Source organism: Podarcis raffonei, chromosome 14 (assembly GCF_027172205.1).
Source record: "Podarcis raffonei isolate rPodRaf1 chromosome 14, rPodRaf1.pri, whole genome shotgun sequence".
Lineage (NCBI taxonomy): Eukaryota > Metazoa > Chordata > Lepidosauria > Squamata > Lacertidae > Podarcis > Podarcis raffonei.
In genome coordinates this window covers 34,400,846-34,422,713 of record NC_070615.1, presented here as the reverse complement: position 1 = coordinate 34,422,713, position 21,868 = coordinate 34,400,846, and the positions used below count along the sequence as shown (strand labels likewise).

General features: G+C 44.5%; 1 protein-coding gene across 5 annotated transcripts in view; it reads left to right on the top strand.

Annotated features, from left to right (window-relative positions):
• UBN1 (ubinuclein 1) overlaps nt 1-21,868 on the top strand; it is a 31,596-nt gene that overhangs the window by 2,700 nt on the left and 7,028 nt on the right. For 2 of the 5 annotated variants that reach the window (XM_053365048.1, XM_053365049.1), the window contains exons 2-17: nt 460-1,278; nt 3,069-3,155; nt 3,991-4,128; nt 5,144-5,278; nt 6,477-6,580; nt 7,378-7,816; nt 9,456-9,526; nt 10,717-10,846; nt 12,019-12,137; nt 12,285-12,413; nt 12,866-13,009; nt 15,010-15,060; nt 15,769-15,811; nt 16,647-17,897; nt 18,569-18,824; nt 19,880-19,969. In XM_053365048.1, coding sequence (XP_053221023.1) covers nt 1,030-1,278; nt 3,069-3,155; nt 3,991-4,128; nt 5,144-5,278; nt 6,477-6,580; nt 7,378-7,816; nt 9,456-9,526; nt 10,717-10,846; nt 12,019-12,137; nt 12,285-12,413; nt 12,866-13,009; nt 15,010-15,060; nt 15,769-15,811; nt 16,647-17,897; nt 18,569-18,824; nt 19,880-19,969 — 3,436 coding nt within the window. In that variant the 5' untranslated portion in view covers nt 460-1,029. The remainder of the gene's footprint in view (nt 1-459; nt 1,279-3,068; nt 3,156-3,990; nt 4,129-5,143; nt 5,279-6,476; nt 6,581-7,377; nt 7,817-9,455; nt 9,527-10,716; nt 10,847-12,018; nt 12,138-12,284; nt 12,414-12,865; nt 13,010-15,009; nt 15,061-15,768; nt 15,812-16,646; nt 17,898-18,568; nt 18,825-19,879; nt 19,970-21,868) is intronic. The other 3 variants (XM_053365050.1, XM_053365052.1, XM_053365051.1) reach the window with 3 other exon arrangements.

Genomic DNA, 21,868 nt, shown 5'->3' with positions numbered 1-21,868 from the left:
CTGAACATGGAGCTTCTATTTTTGCCTGTTATGGCTAATATTTTTGGCCATGCATGTTCTCTATGAGTTTAATGCTTTTCTGAAATCATTTGTTTAGTAGCAATTACTACATTTCATGGCATCCAACTGTGTAATTGAGTTTTGTGTGGAAAAATTATTTGCTTGGACGTTCAGAGATCTCATTCAGTTACAGCAGGAGTGGGGAACATTTGGACCTCCAGATGTTGCTGAACTACAGCTCCTATCAGCCCTGGCCATTGGCCATACATGCTAGGGCTGATGGCACTTGTAGTTCAGCAGCATCTGGAGGGCTAGAGTATCCCTACCTGAGTTACAGGGTACAGTCATTATTCAGTACAGCACCAGACCTGCCAGACAGGCCTCATTTGAAACATAGTCCATGGAGAAACAAAAATTGTGTGTTCACCTGTGCTGGAACTTTCTGATTTTGTCTTTTAGGTAGAAATATGAAGATACGTCTTTGGAAAGAAGTTTCAGAGTACTATCTACATGCCACGGATCTGGATTCATTTGGGTCTGAATGCTAGCAGATCGGCATTTGTATTCAGCAGAAGGCCGGAGCATATGTGTTCAGTGTTTTTTGCATTATGTCAGTTCCCAGTGTGGGAAATTCTCTGATGTGGAGTAACATAGCCCAGACTGACCTTTCCGGCCAATGTCACAATGAAACTGATTCCATAAAAGTTGCTCTGTTCAGAAAGTTCTTTCTTTCTTTCCTTCACGTTTGGCTTGAAGCAGAGTTGTGCTGCATAAACTTCAAGGGCCACATGCTAACCTGCAGTGGTGTGGCTATGGGATGATGATTCTTCTCCTCTTATGAAAGCAGAGATTGTTGCGTTGTTTTTCTTAAAACGCAGGAATCTAGCATATCTATTAATTTCTGCATTTGGCATCCATCTGTGTGTGCGTGTTTTCCAGTGGTGATGCCCTCATGTATATACTAGTCCAGACTTTGGCCTAGACTGTTGGAAACCATGCCATGATAGCAACTACAACGTAAGTCTAGCCATGACGGAACCCCACAGGGTCCAGCTCACCTCTCTGTCTGGTCCACTGAGCACCACTTTACTGAAAAAGCCTCGCCGGGAGGACATCACAGGAACAGAGCACCCGCCGGAATCTGAACCTGCGGCTGCAGCAGTTCGCATTGCCCTCACCCTTTTTGAGCCAGATCACAAGCGCTGTCCAGAGTTCTTTTATCCAGAGCTGCTGAAGAATACACGAGGAAAAGGGAAAAGCAGTTCCACAGGAGAAAAAGTATGTGGACATCTTATTGTTCCTGTTGCACATTCTTTAGTTGTGCATTTCAAAACCCCCACAACAAAGCTTTGAGATCTCTTGAGGATGGTGGACACCTGGCTTGACATCTGTACATGTAAAAAAGATCTAGGGGTCTTAGTAGATCTCAAGCCTTAACATGGGTAAAGAGTGTGATGCAGCAGCAAATTTTTTTTTAATACAGTTCTAAGGTGCATCAACAGAAGTATAGTGTCCAGATCAAGGGAAGTAATAGTGCCACTGTATTCTGCCTTGGTCAGACCCCACCTGGAGGACTGTGTCCATCCATCCACCATTTTATTTGCATTCCAAATTTCCATAGCCATAACCATGCTCAAGGCGGCTTACAACATGGGGGGAGGGATCAAAATTGCAAATGTAACAAAACTAGCTATGAAGAAGCAAACCATCAAAAAGTACACAACCAAACTGAACAATTTCCACATAAATCATAAAATCTAAAAGAAAGATACGAAAGATCAATAATGGCAACCCCCCCTCCACCACAAACAATACCCCAGCCCAGTTCTGAGCACCACAGTTTAAGAAATATATTTACAAGCTGGAATGTGCGTGGAGGAGGGCAGCCAAGATGATCAGGGGTCTGGAAACAAAGCCTTATGAGGAACAGTTGAGGGAGTTAGGTATGTTTAGCCTGGAGAAGACTGAGGGGTTATGGCAGCCACCTTCAAATGTTCTTCCTTGGAAGTTTTTTAAACAGGTTGGATGGGCATATCTTACTGGGAAGATACTAGAAAACCTATAAGATATTGATGGATTTAATTATTAAGCAAATCAAATGAGATGGGAAGGAGAACTGGGATGGCTTATTTTAGAGAAGCAAGGGAATAAGATTTGTAGTTAGGTGCATAGTTCTTCTTCACTAAGCTTATCAAGTACAAAGGCACAATATAAGTCATTGTTGAGATGGTATTTGACACCTGCAAGACTAAATAGGATATATTCAGTAAATCAATTTAAATGCTGGAAACATACAGCGTGGAATGCACATTTGTTGCCTATGTGGTAGGCTTGCCTGAGTGCAGCTATCACTGACATAATAGGGACTATACTGAGGCCCACTCCAATGCTGGTTTTATTCAGTGTAATTTAAGATGAGATGGGGAATAGATTGAAACTATTGTTACGTATTCTGTTGATAGCAGGCAATATACTGTGGGCTAGAAAATGGAAGAATCAAGAAGCTCACTTTGAGTGGGATTGGTTAATAACATGTCTGGAATTGGCAGAGTTAGTTAAAAAGAGGGAAGGAAGTTTTGTAGAAGGTTGATTTCTCTGGAAGAATAAGCTTTTTACTTGAATTTTGAAACATAAAATATGGATATAGTAAGGCTTTGTCAAGGATGGCTGATGCTAATATTTGAGCTGGGACTAAAATCTCTGGTCTTCAGATATGTTCTTGCTGCTAAACAACACTGAAAAGTTTGTTTACAATGTTTATTTTTAGGGCACATACTTGACAAATTTCTTTCTCGTGTAGCTGCTGGGTGTTGGGTTTTTTGTTGTTGTTTTTTTTTAGTCTTTTAGACTGGAAGCCCAAGGGCAAGCTCTCCTGGTTTTGTCAATGTATCCTACAGCATGAACCAAGTCCCCACCTTTGCAACACACCACGTCTACAAGCGTGAATCTCCCCGGAATATTCCAGACTCTCTCTTGGCCCTTAGATAAAAGAGGCATCTCTGTGAAACAGTGTGACAACTGACTCAATTCTGATGTTGTTCACCTCCCTTTTTGCTTCCCCCCTACAGAAAAAAGACCTTGCTGATCCCTTCAATGATGAGGAAAAGGAGAGGCATAAAGCAGAGGCGCTTGCCAGGAAGCTTGAAGAGAAATATGTACGGTTCTTCATTGTGGCTATGTACCAGAATAAAGTCTTGGTTTTAGCTTTCTTCATAAAAATGTTGTCTTTAATACCAGGGTGATTCTTGTGTTTATATTCATGTTAGGAGTGTGTATACAACTAAGAACTGCTATGGTAATTACTATGGGCTGGTGCCTGATAAAGTGATGTGTGCAGCACCAGTATTCAGGGAATATGAATATTTACATCTCTCCCTTCCTTCAAAAAGCTCATGGCTGTGTGCACGGTTCTCCCCTATCCATTTTATCTTTACAACAATCCTACTGGATAGGCTGAGATAAGGGATAATGACTAGTCAAAAGTTACCTAGTGACCTTCAGGCTGGTTTGTTTGGGCTGAGGGATATGGGAATTCAGGTCCAGGCTTCCACATCTGCCCCTGCCACCAGCAGAAGGTTCTGCAGGTGGCAGATTTAGCAATGGAAGTGTATTTGATCCATTGGACCAAAGAGCTTCTATGAATGGTTGCAATGGGGGGGGGGGACCAATGGCTAAAATGTTTCTATTTGGAATAAAGTTAAATTGATATTTTAATCTACTCCTTGACAATACCTGATGGATGCTTATTTTTATATGTTTTATTACAAGTACTGTGTATGTGTGTTTTAAATTCTGTTTCCCTCTCTGATTATTTGTATGGGGTTATTGGGTTGTTCTTGTTTTTATTTTGATTATGTATTTTGTGTTTTTATGTTGTGATTTTAGCCTGTGACGTGTGGGTATAGGGCAGTATATAAATTTAATTAATAATAATAATAGCTTGCCTTCTTTCGAGCAATTATGGGTAACCATCGGCCTTTCTTGTTTCAGGGTGGAAAGAAGCGCAGGAAAGATCGCGTCCAGGACCTGATAGATATGGGATATGGATACGATGAATCCGATTCTTTCATTGATAATTCTGAAGCAGTGAGTAGCAGTGGAGGGCTCTGGTTCCCAACAATAAAGCAGGTGATGAAGCTGTCTGCCCTAGCAGCAGTGGGTGCTCCAGGTAGGGTGAACATCCAGGCCACATCTGCACAGAGACCTGGTTTGGAAGCTGTGTTTCTGGGTTCCAGAGCTATGTTGTTTTTCCTGCCTGCAGGTAGGGCTGGTAGTGTCCTCTTGTCTGACAGTAGGAGCTGTTTGACAGTGGAACGGTCTCCCTGGAATGGGGGTGTGGACTCTCCTTCCTTGGAGGTTTTTAAGCAGAGTTTAGACAGCCATCTGCTAGGGTTGCCTTAGCTGAGATTCCTGCATTGCAGGGGGTTGAACTAGATGACCTTTGGGGTACCTTCCAACTGATTCTGTGAAAGCCTGGAGAAGCGCTACCAGTCAGTGTAGATAATACTGACCTCAATGGGCCAGTGAAATGACTTGGTGTAAGGCAGCATCTTATCTTCCTGTGATTTCTAGGTCATCTTCAGGTTCATTCTCCTGCATGCACCTTTTACTCTGTAGACTCTTTGGGTCTTAAATATTGCAATTGCTGGGGGAAATAAATTAAACAATGCACATTATTAAACAGTTGCCATTTGGAACCCCTCCCCAACCTACTGCAAATTGCCCAATGATCGGTAGATCTTCCCGCCCCTGCTCTAGAGGACCCTAGGACCTGGGTGCATGCTTAGAGCTTTCTTCCCTTTCTTTTCTTCCTAGAAGACTGGATTTTAGCATACATGCCTGAAGGGGGGGGTTTGGGAGTGGGAGCTGTTGCACCCAAAACAAAACTGGGAAAGATCAGGGCACAAAGCCAGGCATCATAGTCAGGGAAGTTAATAAAGATGAGGGAAGAGAAGTAAAGCTGTTGCCAAAATGTATTTCTGTACAAAATGATGCAGCTGTAAGAATCTGGTGTTTTTGCATGTCCAAAGTGACTTCAAGGCCAATTCACTGGAAAAGTGAGCATGGTTTCATTGGGGTTCTTTCACACGTGCACCCACCGGTTCTACAAGAATGCTGACTGATCTCTCCTCTTTGCCCCCAGTATGATGAGCTCGTTCCAGCATCTCTAACAACCAAGTATGGAGGCTTTTACATCAACTCTGGAACTCTACAGTTCCGGCAGGCTTCGGAGTCGGAGGATGACTTTATCAAAGAGAAAAAGAAGAAATCACCTAAGGTCTGGGAATAAGACGCTCTGGGTGCTTTCTTTTTTAAATAGAGCCTTCAGTAAAGTGTGGTTTTGTTGGCTGACAAAATGTGACTGCAGACGAAGGGGTCAGTGGGTGGATGTAATATTTTGTTACCTGAAAGAAGCTCAAAGGCTGAAATTATGTGTGGGCTTACTTACCCCAAGCAAAGCAGAAAATATAAAAATAGTAGTTCAGCATAGAGGACATAAAGACCTTCAGTGCACTCTTGACAAATCAGGAAGTAGATGGTTTATAATTTACTCTGCTTGCAGTTCATATTGTAAGCAACACAGAGTGATCCCTTTAATGGAAGGTTATAGTGTCTGAGGTCACCTCATAGCTAGTAGGCTTTCCCTCCCTTTAAAAAGAAATGAAAGTGCTACCTGTGGTTGATAGTTCATGGGTAGGAGGAAATCAATGGACTTACATTAGTCACGTCCATTAATTTGTTCAGAGTGTTTCTCCGGGTCCCACCTGCAATGTACATTTAAAGCAATTTACCACTTTAAATAGTCATAGCTTCCCCCAAAGTATCATGGGAATTGTTGTTTGTTAAGGGTGCTGAGAGAGCTACAGTTCCCAGAGTGGTTTAACAATCAATCCCTCTTTTCAGAGAACTTCGGGAATTAAAGCTCTGGAATGGGAATAGTGTTCTCCAAATCACTTTCAGCACCCTTAACAGTTCATAGGATGTCTTGTGAGAAGCCATGGCTGTTTAAAGTCATAGTGCTTTAAATGTATAGTGTAGATGGGGCCTTAGTTGGATCACTAACTCACTAATTGCATTCTGTGGGTGACTTCATTGAATCTGGTAGATGAAAGAGATGAGGAATCTTCTCTTGGTCTTTGCATGACTCCAAGCTGTTGTTCTAGTATTAGGGGCTGCTTGAGAAAGTGTTTTGCAGCCCTCTTTGGGCTTGGAGACAATCCTTAACAACCTTATATCTTCCTTGCCCTTAGAGATGCTTCATCTTTTCCTTTTACCATGATGGAGAGTTAATCACTTGTTAGCAAGCGTGTTCATGAATGACTACATGCCTGAGCAGCACCTTTCTCTCTTTTCATAAAGGTGCTGCTCAGGCATGTAAATCCATCCGTGAACACTCTTGCTAACAAGTGATTAAATCACTTAGTGTCTTCTTAGGTGCTACATAATGACAATTGTTAAAATTATTTAATTCCCAGAAACGAAAATTAAAAGAAGGAGGTGAGAAGATGAAGAAAAAGAAGAAAGATGATTCTTATGAGAAAGAAAAGAAATCTAAAAAATCCAAGTTTCCCAAAACTGGGTAAGTCAGCTATTTGTATCAAAGTGCTTTTTTTAATAGACGGGTATCATCTTTCTCCTAGATGGAACTTCTTTTGTGGATTTTAAAAAGGAAACGCTAGAAAAACAATTTTAAGCCTTGGAGTGTGATATCTAAATTAGGCTCAAATCTCTCTTTTTGCCACCAATTTTCCAGATTTGTGTTAATCAAATCTCTGTCATAAACAAACCAGGAAGGTTGTGAGGGTGAGCAAGATAAGGATTATGAATTATTTTGCATGATGCAGAAATAAATGCTATAGATGATTTTAAAAATGAGTTGGCAAGAATTTATTTTGATACAGAGCTTGTTCAGATGACCCAGCAGCGAAAAGGAGTCAAGTGACTGGTCATAATTTCCTTTGTGATAGAACAGTAAAATGAATAATGATTCTAGAAGAAATGACTCTTAAGTTATTGACTTCCACAAATACACGTACGTTCACGCAAATAACTTTATTTCACCTGTCCTCTAAAATAGCACAATAAAATCTTCCTCTTACCAATTTGCAGTTAGGACAGAATGTGTCACCTTTTATAAGCTGCACTGCCTCAAGCATTGCTGAAGGTTGGAGAGTTTATATGATTTACTCACAGGCTGAAAGTCTCTGTGCACTTCCCTGCAAGTTCCATGGAACATAGTGTGACATCTGAAATAACATGTTTAGGATTCTGCCATAACAATCAAATTAAAGTTCAGTGCTAGGGCACTGTTAGGTTGTAGATGCTCAAATGGCTGGACACCTTACTTCCCTCATATGTACCATGTTTCCTTTATAGTTTCACAGCCCTGAATGCAAGCAAAGAAAAGAAGAAGAAGAAATACTCTGGAGCCCCAAGTTACAAGGAAATGCTGAAGAAGTTTCAAAAGGAAAAGGAAGCTCAGAAGAAGCGGGACGACGAGCCAAAGCTTATTGTCCCTTCTCTGGCTGAAACGCCAACACCACGTGAAGTGGAAAGCCTGCCCGATCCACTCCTCTCTTTCTTTGGCCACAGCAGTGACAATGAGCTCCTTCAAGCTGCCTCAGCCATGGACTCCCTGACTGATCTTGATCTAGAACAGCTGTTCAATGAATCTCCAGAAGAAAGCCCTTTCCATGACATGGAAGATGGGAGTGACCCCCTTGGGATGGGTCTGGAGCAGGACATCAAGCAGCCTCTCTCCCTCCCCGAAGGACTTCCAGGATCACTGGAGAAGCGCATTGAGGAACTGACACAGGTAACAGCAGATCATACCGGATGTGGCAAGTGATGTCTCTTGCAGGATAGACAATAGGTACAGTTCAGGCTAGGAAGCAGCCTTAGGCAGAGTCAAGAACACTGGTCCATCTAGCCCAGTCTTGTCTTCACTTCCTGGCAGTGGCTTTGCAGAGTTTTAGGCAGGGGTTTTTCTTTACTTGGGGGTGCCAGGGATGGAAACTGACCTTTTGCATGCAAAGCATGTGATCCTCCCCTATGGTTGCTGCTTGCTTCCATGTTTTGAAGAGGTTCTTTATGGAAAGAATATAATATATATAATATATTCTTTAAGGACAGCAGTTGAGGACAGAAGGCCGTCAGAGTCTTGCTGTGGTCTGATGTGAGGTGGCGTTATTCAGAGAAGTTGGGTTGTTAATGAGTGGCAACAGCCAAGCTGGCAGTCCTAGAGCCCAACTGAGCTGGGTGCTTAGGCAGTTGTGAGGTTTGTGTGCCATTCTGAGTTACTTATTTCATAGATTTGTGGAGTAGGGGGTTGTACTGCTACACCTGTGGACTCTGAAGTACAGTTTGAGGTTTAGGTGGAGAGAATCTTTGTATTATGGTTTCAGTCTATAGCAGAGCTACCTCTGTTCTAGATTAACTATGCATGTCTGAAAAGGTTAATGCACCTGATTCCAGTAATGAGATGTGGAATGATTTCCATAACTTTTTTTTCCTTAGAAAAAATCCTTAAAATGCATATTTGCATGAAAAATACCTTAAGACCCAACTGCACCCAAAAACGTAATAATGAATGGATACATTGCCAATCTAATTGTGTAGTTTCAAAGTTATAATTAACTTTTTTCATATTGACTAAGAAGCATATAGTAAAAAAAATTCTTTCTCATGCACGAACTCATTATATTGATTTGTGACTGGGAGGTTGTTTGGGATGTGCATAAAATTAGAACCAGAAGTATGCATATTCCAAGCAATTTAGCACATGGGAAAATTTTCTAGAAAAATTGCATTCTTTCCCATTTTTCCTCCAAGAATGCAAAGGGCTTTTTCAGCAAAGGCACTTTTTGAAATTATATTCCTCGTTGAATCAGAACCTGTTGCTTAAAAGGTTGTTTGAGTCTGGAGTATCACATTACAATAAAATCTAGATAATCAATTAAATGCAGGTGTTAAAACACAAATGGCAAAAAGGCAACTCAAGCAGAAAGATTCCATGCTGCTTCTGAAGATGTCCAGACTTTGGGGAAACTTCCAGAGCAGATTGAGGCTCAGGAGGTAGAGGTTAGGAGAAGGGGAAGCTCCATTGCATTTGCTGGCATGAATCTCTCCCTCGGATTTTGGCCATGTTGTGGAAATGAATCTTGGCTTCCAGAACTGCAGGGGAAAAGCTCCAATGGAGGAATCAATCCTGACTCATTTCAATGTTAATATCGCTGCAGCTTTCTACAGCTTTGGGCATTAACCTAGTTAGGAGGAATTGAAGCACCTTTCCTATGAGGAAATGCTATGGGGCTGTAACTTCTGTAGAATATACTGACTTCCTCCCCCCTTTCCCCCCCTTCCCCTTACACCCTCTCCCCCCCCCCCCCCCGTTGGCCCTTTTCCTACATCTCTGGTTATTAACTATTCTGTGTTGGTCTTTTTGTGATCTCCAGGCTGCCAGGGTGGCTGAAGGAGAAGGCAAACACAAGTTCTTCAACCAAGAAATGAATAGCATATTGTTGGAGTAAGTCACTTTTCCCAAATGTACCATCCAAACCCTGTGAGCTCAGAGAATGAATGTGAGAGAATGGTGTTTGCATAAGTCAGATATAGGCAGAAGATACTAGTAGTTCTCTGGGTGATTTCCAGTAGATTAAGAAGGGTTACTGTCTTCCAGCTATCAGCAGTAGCAGCAACAATACGACTTCTTTGCTGCTGAAATCTGGCTGCCGAAATGAAAAACCCTTGGGGCATAACCAGGAATAGTCATGGCAAGGGCCAGGGGTGTTTTGCCTCATCTAGGGCACATCTAATGGGGGCCAGTTTGTGTCAATTCAAGGTGCTGGGTCTTAAGCTTCCAAAGCTCTGCTTGACCTCAAATACTTGAGAGAACTATATCTACCATAGGTTTCGCTCCACATGTTCGGTCCTAATAGTGCAAGAGACTACTATATAAAAATGAGTGGCAACAGCCAAGGAAATCTGCCCATAGTCCTTGGAAACTCTTGTTCAGATTAGCTTTTGACTTCTACATAATACATCTTTTAGACTTTGCCATTACTGTTTGCCACTAATTCCCCCCCCCCTTGTTAATATAATTTTTACATATCAGTTATCATTCATACAACAAAACTTCACATCTTATACAATCTTTTTGGACTTCCATCAGCCCCTCTGATGGTCTTCCGTTCTTATCACTTACTCTGCATTTCTTAAATTCCTATTGCCTTTAATTATCTTAACTAACTGTCCCCCTCATTACCTTTTTTTTTTAATGCAATATTCAAATAGTCCACCTTACAAAACTTCTTGCAAACATACAAGTGTAAAATGATCATCACAATTACTCTCCAAATAGTCCGTAAATTTATGTCAGTCTTCTATGAATCTCTGGTCCCGCAGATTTCGAATTCTTCCTGTTAATTTATCTAATTCTGCATAGTCCATCAGTTTCATCCTCCATTCTTCTTTTGTCGGTAATTCTTCTTGTTTCCAATTTTGTGCCAATAATATTCTGATTCCCGCTCCCCTTGTTATTCTTGTTTCATTTGTTTTTAACCTTTAACTTTTTTTATTTAGATTTTAAATTGAAGCTTTTTTAAAGGGCCTTTGCAGTATTTTACTTTACCATGTTTTGCTTGGGCTCCCTTACTCTGCTGTCAAAGGGAGGCATTTGGATCAGAGCTAAATAGTTTTGCCTTTTTCTGCCCTCAGTATAGAGCTGCAAACTCGGGAGTTGAACAGCCAGGTCCGCTCAGGGGTGTATGCTCACCTGGCCTCCTTCCTGCCTTGCAACAAAGACACCCTGCTCAAACGTGCCCGCCGGCTTTACGCCTATGAACAGGTGAGTGGTCACATAAATGCAGTGCTACTAGTCAGTGTAAGCTAATTCCCTCCTGTGGCGCACATGCCAGTGGCGGATGGGTTCAGAGGCATAAGTGGGTGGACCAATAAATGTTTTAACTTCGTACCCTAAGGCAGTTTTGTCTCACACATCAGTTGTCAACCCAAACAAGCAAGAAGCATAATCAGAGTTCAAGGACATCCTCGTCAGGTAAAAACAAGGAGGGTGTGTGGCCTAGGGAGAGTCCCAAGAGACAGATGGGTTGTATTTGGCACCCAGGCCCCTGGTGTAAGTGATAGTGGTGTCAGCCATAGAAAGAAATGTTCCATGTCATAAACTGGATTTGTGAACATCTCTTTTTGGGCTCAGTGCCTGCTGATGGAGAAGGGAATGTATGTATCTGAATTTCAATGTCATCGTCATTTCTAATAAGGGATAAAAGGTTTCCACATGAGGGCTGGCCTAGATTTGCCTTTCTTTAACCTTGCAAAAAACAAATTCTTGGTGATGAAAAGGGAATTTTATTTATTAAAAGCTTTTTTATACCAAATAGCCCAAAGTAATTCCTAACACATGAAAGAATTGAGCCATACAAAACACGCTATCAATTTCACAAAATCAAAGAGCTACAGGATAAAACAGGAGATGACCCAATCCAGCCAAATGCCCATCAGAAGAGAAGGGCCTTGCTACTCCACTGGAAATGTGAAGAGGTAGCTTTCCAATCTTCTTTAGAACATAGGGTCTATAATTTTGAAGCCACATCTGAAAATATTTGACTCCCAGCTCTTGCTGTCTGAACAAGCTCTAAATATTATTATTCTTCATTTCATTTCTATACCGCTTTATATTTTTAAGGAAAAAAATCTCCAAGCGGTTTACATTAAAATGTCAAATAAAAGAATCCAGGAGAAAACAGTATAGAAGAAAGTTGAATATAAAGTATAACATTCAAAGCAACATAATTAACAAGAAGTTAAATATGAAAGATGGATGGTAAGCAAACTACATCTGAAGTCTAGACCTCATTTAGTGGTTAGGCTTAGATGAGTAAGTACGGTAAGGGGTGTGCAAAAGGAGTGCTTTCCTCTCAAAAGCAATCTCACTGCCTGTATGGGCACAACTTAGCATGAATGCTGGGTCAGAGTCCTTAACTCTTTGTTTTTCTGCAGGGAGGGCGGATGAAGGACCCTCTTCAGAAACTCAAGGAAGCCATTGGCAGGGCAATGCCAGAGCAGATGGCCAAATACCAGGAAGAGTGCCAAGCGCACACCCAGGCCAAGTTTGCGAAGTGCGTTTTCAACTTGTTTTTTGTTTTAGTCTCTGCATTCCACTCCGTGTACACCCAAAGCTTATACTAGTGGGGCAGAGGCATATTTTAGAAGTGGATCCAATTGCCATTCTGCACTTCAGTGTCCCTCTTCTCTTCTTGTCTCAGGATGTTAGAAGAGGAAAAGGACAAGGACCAGAGAGAACGGGTTTGTTCAGATGACGAGGAAGATGATGATAAAGGAGGAAAGCGGATCATGGGACCTCGGAAGAAGTTTCAGTGGATTGATGAAATCAGGTTGGCAAAGTCAGAGGGGACAAGACTGGGTTTTACAGCCTTGTTCCCTGGCTTCAGGGAAAATGCACCTGTATCTGCCTTTCTGGGCATTACAGCTTTATTTGTTGCCGAGTTGGTTCAAAGGTACGGGGGCTGCAGTTTTCACCTAGGTCTTGGTGTGTTTTGAATTTAAGACCCAGGGTGGGGTGTCTGGTATGAAGATGTCACCTGGCTTCAGCATTTTGGCCTTGGCGTTCATCTTGAATTTGAAGCCCAAGATTGCTGCTAGGTTTAGGACAGATCTGTTGTCTGGTTCATAGTGGTGTGTACACTATAGTCCAAATACAAGGGCTGAACTTATTAAGGCTGTGTTTAAAATAACCTTCCCAAAATGAATCAATTTAGGGCTTGGGGTTGGGGGACAGGGGGCAAAGAGTATGGTCTGGGTAACCTAGATAAACTTCCTCCTCTAGGGATTTGCTCTGTCAGGCAGTGAAAATCAAGCTGGACGGATATGACCGTGAAAAGAACAAGGCTCAGTCAATGGAGGATTATGTGAAGACTTTCCTGGATGCAGAAATCAAGCCACTTTGGCCAAAGGGCTGGATGCAGTCCAGGTGAGAGGGAACAAGGCTGACTAATCACTATGTGCTGTAATTTAGACATAGCAGAGGCATCCCCAACATCCGAAAGGTACTCCAGGCCCCATCTCTGACCCTATTGGCAATGCTGGCTCTGTCCCACAACATCCTGAGGAGCACAGGTTCCTCAACCCTGCTTTCAATGTAGGGAAGGCAAGCCCACAATAATGGTCATTTTGAATGTCAGGAAATGGCAGTTCAGCCATTTTATTGATGCCTGTAGTTAGGGCTGTGCAATAAATTGCCATACCCTTGAATACCGGTATTGAAATAACGTTGTGATAAGTGTTTCAACAAGGCAATATACCCATGAACAAAAGGTTGAAATTTGACAGCTTCTGAGGAGGTAGCCCAGCCGAACAGATACTTTACATATACTTTGCAGGCTTTGTTTGCTCTCTCCCTCTTCCCTCCTATAAGCCCTCACACAAACTAGGAAACTCAGCTTCACTGGTATGTTTCTTGCTACTTTCCTCAGTGAGAAGGTAGTCATATCTCTTCTTGCTTTGTTGTCCCTCCCCTCTCTGAGAAATAAGGATAGAAGCCCTTAGCTGCAGCCAGTTTTAATCCATAGCAAGCACACAAACCAACTCTTTCAGCAGAACTTCCTGCTCTCAAAACTCTGAGCTCAGCTAATTATGCAGAGCCAGCTAACAATCCAGGAGCAACTCCAGTGGCTAGGCTATCAAAGATCCAGGGGGAAAGTAAACAGGGAATGTAAACAAAGAACTGGAAAGCACTTCTTCCTTTCTTCCCACCCACAAAGGGAGATACAAAGGGAGAGATTAATGGGATGAGGGCTTTGGGGGGGGGGAGGCTTCTCTGTCAGGGGGAAATGGAGAGGAGAAGATTTAACTGGTTGCCTTCTGCTGAAATGGGAGGTTGGCTATTGTGTGAGAATGGTGTGGAGGGTCTATGTCGGTAAGCAGTGCAAGCAAATGTGTGTCTACTCACAAGCAAGCCCTACTGAATTCAATGGGGCTTACTCCCAGGAAAGTAGAAGTTTAGCTGAACTCAGTGGGGCTTATGCATGCATAGATTCCACTTAGACCCCTAGTGGGGAAGCAGATGCAACTTTACTAGTAAATCACTTGAACTATTTTTAATTTAGTTGAAAATATAGTATATGGAAGTCATTTTTATTAAATCTACTACTTCCTTACATTGTAAAGCCCTCAACCACCGTGGGGAGGCACAGCAAGGCCCACCACCACTGTGGGGAGGTGTGGCAAAGCTCTCTGCTGCCCCAGGGAAGGGCAGCACACCATCCTCCGTGATGGGGCCCTCCACCGCTGTGGGGATTCCTGGTCAGGTCCTCTGCCTGCAGATAGGTGCAATGAGGCCCTCCTCCATCGTGGGGATGCCCAGTGAAGCCCTTGTGTTCTGTGGGGAGGCACAGCAGGGCACTTCTCCCCCGTGGGAGGCCCTCAGCCGCCATGGATATATGTCATGATATATTGAGATATCATGATGTCTATTTGGTGATCTATTGTGATATTGAAAACCAGATATCACCCAGCCCTACCTGTAGTGTGAGTGTCAGTGGCATGACTGCGAGTAGAGCTTCTCCTGCCACAGTGGGCCAGGCAGCTGCATATGATGAAAGGAGACCTGCAAAAGAGGTTGCTTCAGATGTTTAACAGTCGAAGCAATTTTAGAAGTCTAAAGGGGTCTTCAGAAGGACAATATGCAGGGTTGCAACATGATTGCTGATGGCTCACTTGCTGCTCAAGTTGGTCGTCGTCATCTTTGATTTACATACATGGTTTCTAACCCACAGCAAGTGCTGTCTGCATGTTTTTGTGTAACTTTTCTTTACAACAGTGGGGTCTAGAAACTTCCTTTTAAAAACAGAAAGATTCTGTTCTCAGGATTCTGCTAGAGGCACTAGGATCTTAAGCTTGAAGGGCTCATTTCTGCTGCTTGGAGATTGATCCCCAATAGATCTGGCTCACCTTCCTCTCTCCTTTTTTCAGGACCCTCTTTAAAGAAAGCAGGCGAGTGCATGGTCACCTTACATCAATTCCGTGAGTATCTGCCTGTGCTTGCAGTACAGGAAATCTGCCCTGTGCTCCTGCTGTTTAGTCCTTGGTCACGTTTTGTCACTCAGATGGCAACTGTGCACGTGGATATCCTCCAGCATGGACAAACATGAACTTCTGCGGGGCCTTCTGCCTTATTGCTGTTTTTTATTTGTGGATCAGACATGAGAAATGGTGGAATAGCACTGCCAGCACATCTTCGGTGGAATAGCAATGCTGGCAAAATCAGATAAAGTTTGAAGGAACAAACTGGGATCAGTATGTGCTATACTGCACAGCAGCAGTCATCCTTGGCGAATGTACATGTGAAGCTGCCTTGTGCAGAGTCAGGTCACTGACACACATGGCCTAGTACTGTCCGCTCTGACTGGCAGCAGCTTTCCCACTGATTCCCTGCCCCCCCCCCCCAGCTATGTGAGATGCCAGCAACTTAAAGGTGGGACCTGGCACATGCCAACCAGGTCCTCTGCCACAGAACCACAGCTCATCTTTATATGTGTCTGCACCCCAAACACACACAGCACTCCCCAGGGTTGTTCACCATTTGAGCACATGTCTCAGTTGTAACTGGCCCCCAGGGTTTGTCGTAGGCACTAGAAGGCTTAAGGTTCTCTAGCTGGCCTCCCCTGGCAGGTTACATCATGCTGACCTGGAAGTAAGATAATCTCTTCTCTTACTTGTGTTTCCCTACAGAACAAAGAAGAAAGTCATGGCGCCTCCAAAGGTGAAAGGAAAGGTGAGCAGTTATACTTGGGCTCCTATTAGCACTCATCCCTGATTGCGTCTTCTTGGGACATATGAGAATATGGGGAAGATACAGTTGCTTCTTGTGTACATTGAAACAGCTCTCCAGGACCCACTCCTATGATTTGTGCCCTGAGTTTACATGGTGCTTTTCTAGATTTGATTGTCAAAGCAATGTAAGCCCAGCTAGTTCCCTGCGATGATGGCCTTGGAGATGAACATTAGACTTTTAAATGTGTGTTTGGCAGGGGTAGGGGCAGACAACTAAGAAAAGTGAGGCCAAGGTCCAAGTGAACAAGATGAGTGTAAGCCACTAGTTAAAGGATGTTTAGGTACTGGCTTTGAAGGATTTGAGCCAAAAACTTCATGGAAAAGAGGTGTAGCAAATTGGTATCCTTTCTGGATTAATTGCCTTCAAGTAGGCTTTGTCCTGATAGAAGAACTGAAGTAGTCTCTACAGCATTCAGCACTACAGCTGGAGGAAGTGTCATGTTCTAGGAAAATGCATGTCTAGCAGCATCCAAAGCTCTCTCCAGATGTTCATATTCCTGCATTGCTTTTAATTTTCCTGTTGAAATTGCACAACTCCGGAATGTATGGTATAAAGAACTCTGCCACTTTTAACATAAAAGCAACCCCATTTTAATATTCTCTTCCTGGTAGCAATTGTCCCTTTGCACAGCATGTACACAGCTCCTTCTGTAATCCATTTTATCTAGAGCCTTTGGGCAAGTGATACTCCTTCAATTTCAAATGACTAAGAAAAAAATAGCTGGGCAAATAGCATTAAGCCTACAACCTGTCTAATCTCCCTTTCTGTCTTCCAGGAGTCGTCCTGTAAGCCAGATAAGAAGTTGCCCCTTCCTGTGCCCTTGATCCACTCAAGCAGCGGAGTTACGCTTTCTCCAGAGTCGCAGGGAGTTGCAGTTGGCCTCAGCCCTCAGACCAGGGAACTCTTGGCCATGAATTCAACTCCAGCTCCCAGCAGCACAGCTGCTCCTCCCACTTTCAGCATGGACGACTCTCTGGATGAAGACTTGATCCACAATGCTGCCTCATCTTTGGAAGCTGTCTCCAAGGAACTGGCTGTTCTTAACAGCCGGACGGGGGGAAGCCCTGACTTCACCCTCCCCGCCACCCCAAAGGTGCCTTTGGAGAAACCCCCCATTCAGACCACATTGGAAGAGAAGAGGAGCTTCTCCAAGCCAAGCCCCTCACCTGCCCCATCTCCAGCCGGCAGCTCTCTGCAGTCACCGCTCAACTTCCTGGCCGAACAGGCCTTGGCACTGGGCCAGTCTCCTCCGGACAAAAAGACTGAGAGCTCCAGCTACAGAGAACTCTCCTGCCAGGCAACCCCTGCAAAGACTCCGGATGCCCACCAGTCTAAGCCTAAGCATCACAGCCTGCCACGCACCATTCATGGGCCCCAGACCTCGACCCCAGTCCAAACACCCCAGGTGAAGGTGTTCCCCCTGGGCTCCCAGCAGCAGAAAAACTTTTCCACATCCCCTCCCTTTGTCAAGCTGCAGGGTCCCAAGATCATCTCCCCTTTGCCCCAGCGGCCTCCTCTCCATCAGCAGGTCAAGACCCCCACCAAATCACCCGGTTTCCATTCTTCTTCCTCCTCCTCCTCCTCTTCGACCATCTCCCCAGGGTCTGGCAGCGCCCACAAGACCCCTAATTCCTCTTCTCTGACCCTGAGCTACACGGGGAAGCACCCCAGCACCCCTGGTTCCTTGGGGCAGTCGTTCAAGTCGCCTTTTGTGGCCTTGTCGCGTCACATGGCAGCTTCTTCCAGCGGCTCCACGTCCAGCATATCCACAAACCAAATCTCCTCCTCCTCCACGGGGAACCTGCTCCCAGGCACATCGCTACCTTCTCCTGGGCAGGCTCCCAGTCGCTTGTCTCCAAGTTCCATGGTGAAGAAGGCCCTGGTCTCCCAGAAGCTGACCTTGGTTGCTCCACCGGGGGGTCCGAACGTCAGTTCAAGCGGAGGGACGCAAGGAGTGGCCAAGTTGCTGACCTCTTCTTTGAAGCCCGCTGTAGTTAGCAGCACTGCAACCTCAACACCTGTGCCGGTAAGTGGTCTCTCCCAGAGGCCTGGTGTCAGCTGACCAAGTTCCTTTTTCTTTTGCCCTGTGAACCTCCCTGTCTACCTTGATTTGGCTGCTGCTGCTACTCTTTAACTCACTGTTACCAACTCATGCCATTGAGAGCCAGTGTGGCGCAGTGGTCCAACCTGGGAGATAAGGATTCAAATCCCCACTTGGCTACCAAGATCACTGGGTGACTTTGGGCCAGTCGCTTACCTGTCTGTTTCAGCCTGACCTACCTCATTGATTGGTGGCTAGGATAAAATAAAGGCAGAAGAACCATGTGTGCTGTCTTCAGCTCCTTGGGAGGAAAGGTGAGATGTAAATATAGCCAGTAAATAAATGTCCTCTTTCATTCAGGAGACGTGTTGCAAGGCTGTCCACCCCCTCAAAATCTGGAAAGTGATTGCTAGAGCTGTGTGCCTGGCACTGTTCTGAGGGACCTGCACCAGGTGGCATTGGGTGGGAGAAAACAGCTTCTCTTAGCTATCAGCAGTAATTTCTGGAGGCATGGGAACTTTCTTTCCTGGAAAGATTGAAACCCATCAATTGAATTCTGAGGTTGTGCATGAGCCTCTGTGTCACATGCTTCCATGACGGATGACAGTGGACTGTTTCTCTGCTCTTCTGATGGTTGCTTTCTTTCTCCTTCCCAGAAAGGAGCCAGCGGAGCAGTCCTGCTTACCAGTTCATCTTCCTTGAACGTCCTGTCTCCCGCTTACAAGCCCGGCAACCCGAAGCTGCCAGCACCAGCCCTGAGTTCCACCCCACTAGGAATTATCTCTCCAATCCATTCCTTCCCTCTTCATGTGATTTCCTTCAGCTCTGAATCGTCCCCCAAGTCAGGGGTGTCGAAGGACGCCATTGTCACGGGACCGGCCCCAGGGACTTTCCATCATGGCCTTGGCCACAGTAAGTGTTTGAGAGGGAAATAGGGGCCCGCACTCCAGGGAAACAGCCGTTGTGAGCCCTGGAGGGCTTAATTTGGCCCTCAGGCCAGAGTTTCCACACCCATGCGTTTAATGGCCTGGGCCTACCAGGGTATGGGAAGGCCCACTTGCTTCCATGAGAAGCTGCCCGATCCTTGAGGTCTTCCTCAATGGCTCAGCTCAGGGTGCCTCTTAGAATGGGGTAGCCTACCAGGAAGAGGTAGCCTTTCCTTTGGTGGTGGAACTGCCTCCTATTCCTCATCAGCTATTGCCTGTGCCTGCATTTAGGTGTCAGGTAAAACAGCCTTGTCTGTTCAGTCACTCAGTAGCTTTGAATGTACTGGATCAACATAATCTGCTGTTTTTTTATTTGCTAGATGTCTATGCCTTTGTTGTATTATAGTGCAATTTTGGGGCTCGTGTTGTGAGCTGACTTGGAATCTACAGTTGTGCTGTGGGGTGTAAATAATTTTAAAGAAAGATGTGGGAAATGGGAAAGCAGCAGGAATGGCTTGCCCTGGGCAACAGTAGAGGTCCGACTGCCCCTGTGACCTATTCCATGATGGCTTGGTATGTGTGAATGGAGCCCTTGCCATCACAAATCTATATTTTATATCCCTCACATTGCCCTGGATCAGTTGCTTTTCAGTAGAGTCAGTTCATGCATTGGGCTGCCAGTAATGCACAAGAATTATTAACCCACTCTTGGTTTGCAGGGGCTCCTCTGAATGTCAAGCTCCACAACCAGCACTGGTTGGACAAGCCAGGCTTCTTTCTTCTTTTCCCCAACAAGTCTCAGCTCGAACTGAATTGTGCTTTGTAGCCCATCAGTTGAACTAGTTCCACCTGATTGTTGGCTGCAGAACTTGACAGACATTGGGGAGGGAGGGGCCGCTCTTCTTCATTAGAATCCACCAGCAGACATCTTCTTCTCTGCTTGTTTCTGTCTTCAACATACATTTGTTTCTCCTTTATTCCATCCTCCTCCTCCTTTTTCTCTCCTTTCTTTCTCTTTCTCTCCTCTTCCCCATTTTCTAGGTCTTTTGGCTGGCTTGCCCTCCAGCCTGCGCCAGGCAGCGCCCCTCCCACTCTCAGTGCTGCCTGCCCATTTAGCACACAGCCTGCCAGGTAACTCCTCTGCTGCTGCTGCTGTTGTTGTTTGTCTTCTGCACTTGTGAGTCACCCCGCAGGTGCCCTCCTGCTTTGCAGCAAGAGAGCCGCCACCCTTGCCATTGACTCCAGGTTCACAACTCCCGTGGCTTAGGAAACCTCTGTAAAGCCCAGGATGCTCTAATGCCATCCATTTCTTTTATTTTGTAAGGAACATATTTTATTCCAATTTCAAACAATTTTATTTCAGGAGAAAGATATGAAAATATGTATTGAAGCTGTGCTGGAACACAGGAAGCTTAAATAACCCTTCCCCTTAAATATTAGGAAGCTGTCTTAAACAGAATCGGATCATTGGTCTGTCTAGCTCAGTATTGTCTGCACTGACTGGCCATGGCTCTCCCAGGTTTCAGGCAGGGTTCTCCCCCCACTCCTGCCTGAAGATGCCAGGATTGAACCCGAGGTCTTCTGCATGCAAGGTAGATGCTCTGCCACCAAACTACATACAGCTGCTTTCTCAGAAAAGCCCCAGGTTACAATTTTACACCCCCCCGGCCTTTCTTTCTGTGAAACACTCACATGTGGATTAACTGTTGTCCACAAGGCACAAATACAGGGCTGGGCTGGCTATTAACATGGGTGGCTACCCCATGGCCCATCTGCTGTATGTAGTCCCCAATATATTTTCAGTGGCCCATGGAGAACCTGCAATATTTTGACACTTTTCAAGGTGGGAGGCTTAGTTTCCGCAGGTCTTGCAATCTTGCCTCAATGAGAGTTTTAAATGTTTTCAAAGGATTTCCTTTAAGTGTTCCTCAAACGTCCACCTTGTTTTTGAGCTGCAAACGTCTGTGTTCACTGGGCTTCTTGAGCCCTCATCAATCCTAATGTCTTTATTTCCGGTAACACTGACGCTCTAACTGCCAAAGGGGAGCTGGTCTTGACTGATCAGTCCCAAGAGCTGTTGAAAGCCTTGCAGCATTAAGTGGGACGGAGCATCACAGCTGCACTTTAACCCAGCGGTAAATTGAGTGGTGAGCACTAAATGAGCTAGCGGGGAGCAGAAACAGAGAGGAAAGAAAGAGGGGGAGTTCTTCATGACGGGGAAAGGGAGTAATTAATGTGGAGGTCAATAAAGTAACTTAGGGAGTGGGAGCATAAATTGTTTCATTTGAGAATGATTTCTAAGGAAATGAATGGAGAGGAAGCAAGAAGGTTGGTGTAGGAAGTTCTTCAAGTAGGCTTTAATGTTTTTAGTTGGAAGACAAGGAATTACATTTGTGGGTAGGGAGAGGAAGAAAGAAGCATTAAGTCCATTAATAATAGTTCCTTACATGCTGGTTGTGGCCTCCACCTTACGTATCACTGATATATTTCTTTTTTTAAAAAAGAAAGAAAGAAATACAAATAAGGTTTCTCTTTTTCTCCCATTCCCATTTTGGCATGTATCCCTTGGAGGATTGGCTGTGGCTCAGTGCAGCCCTCTGCTCGGAAAAGGTTCAGCAACCTGTTTTCTAAAGCCTTGAAACAAGACATGGATGCTCCTGGCTGCACTAGGTGTTTAGAGGAACTATATGGCAGTTGGCAGTCTCTTGTTAAACTTTCTACATAGAAGTCACTTGGGGATGTGTTTTTTTTCCCATTTAGGAGTTCGTTTCTGTAGGTTGCCCAATCTCTCTGAAAGTACAGAACATGGTGCCATGGCAACTTGGTTGCTTCCCCTGCCCCCCTCCCTGCTAATTAATTTATTGCTTGTTTTTATTGCAAAGCTGTTGCTAATAACTTGTGGTGATGCTGCTGCTGCTGCTACTTCTGTTTGTTGCGGAGGGGGGTTGTGCTGCTGTGTTGTGTATCCTAAACGTAATTTTAAATTGCGATGTTTTAATTGCTTTGGATCTTGTGGAGAACATAGGAAGC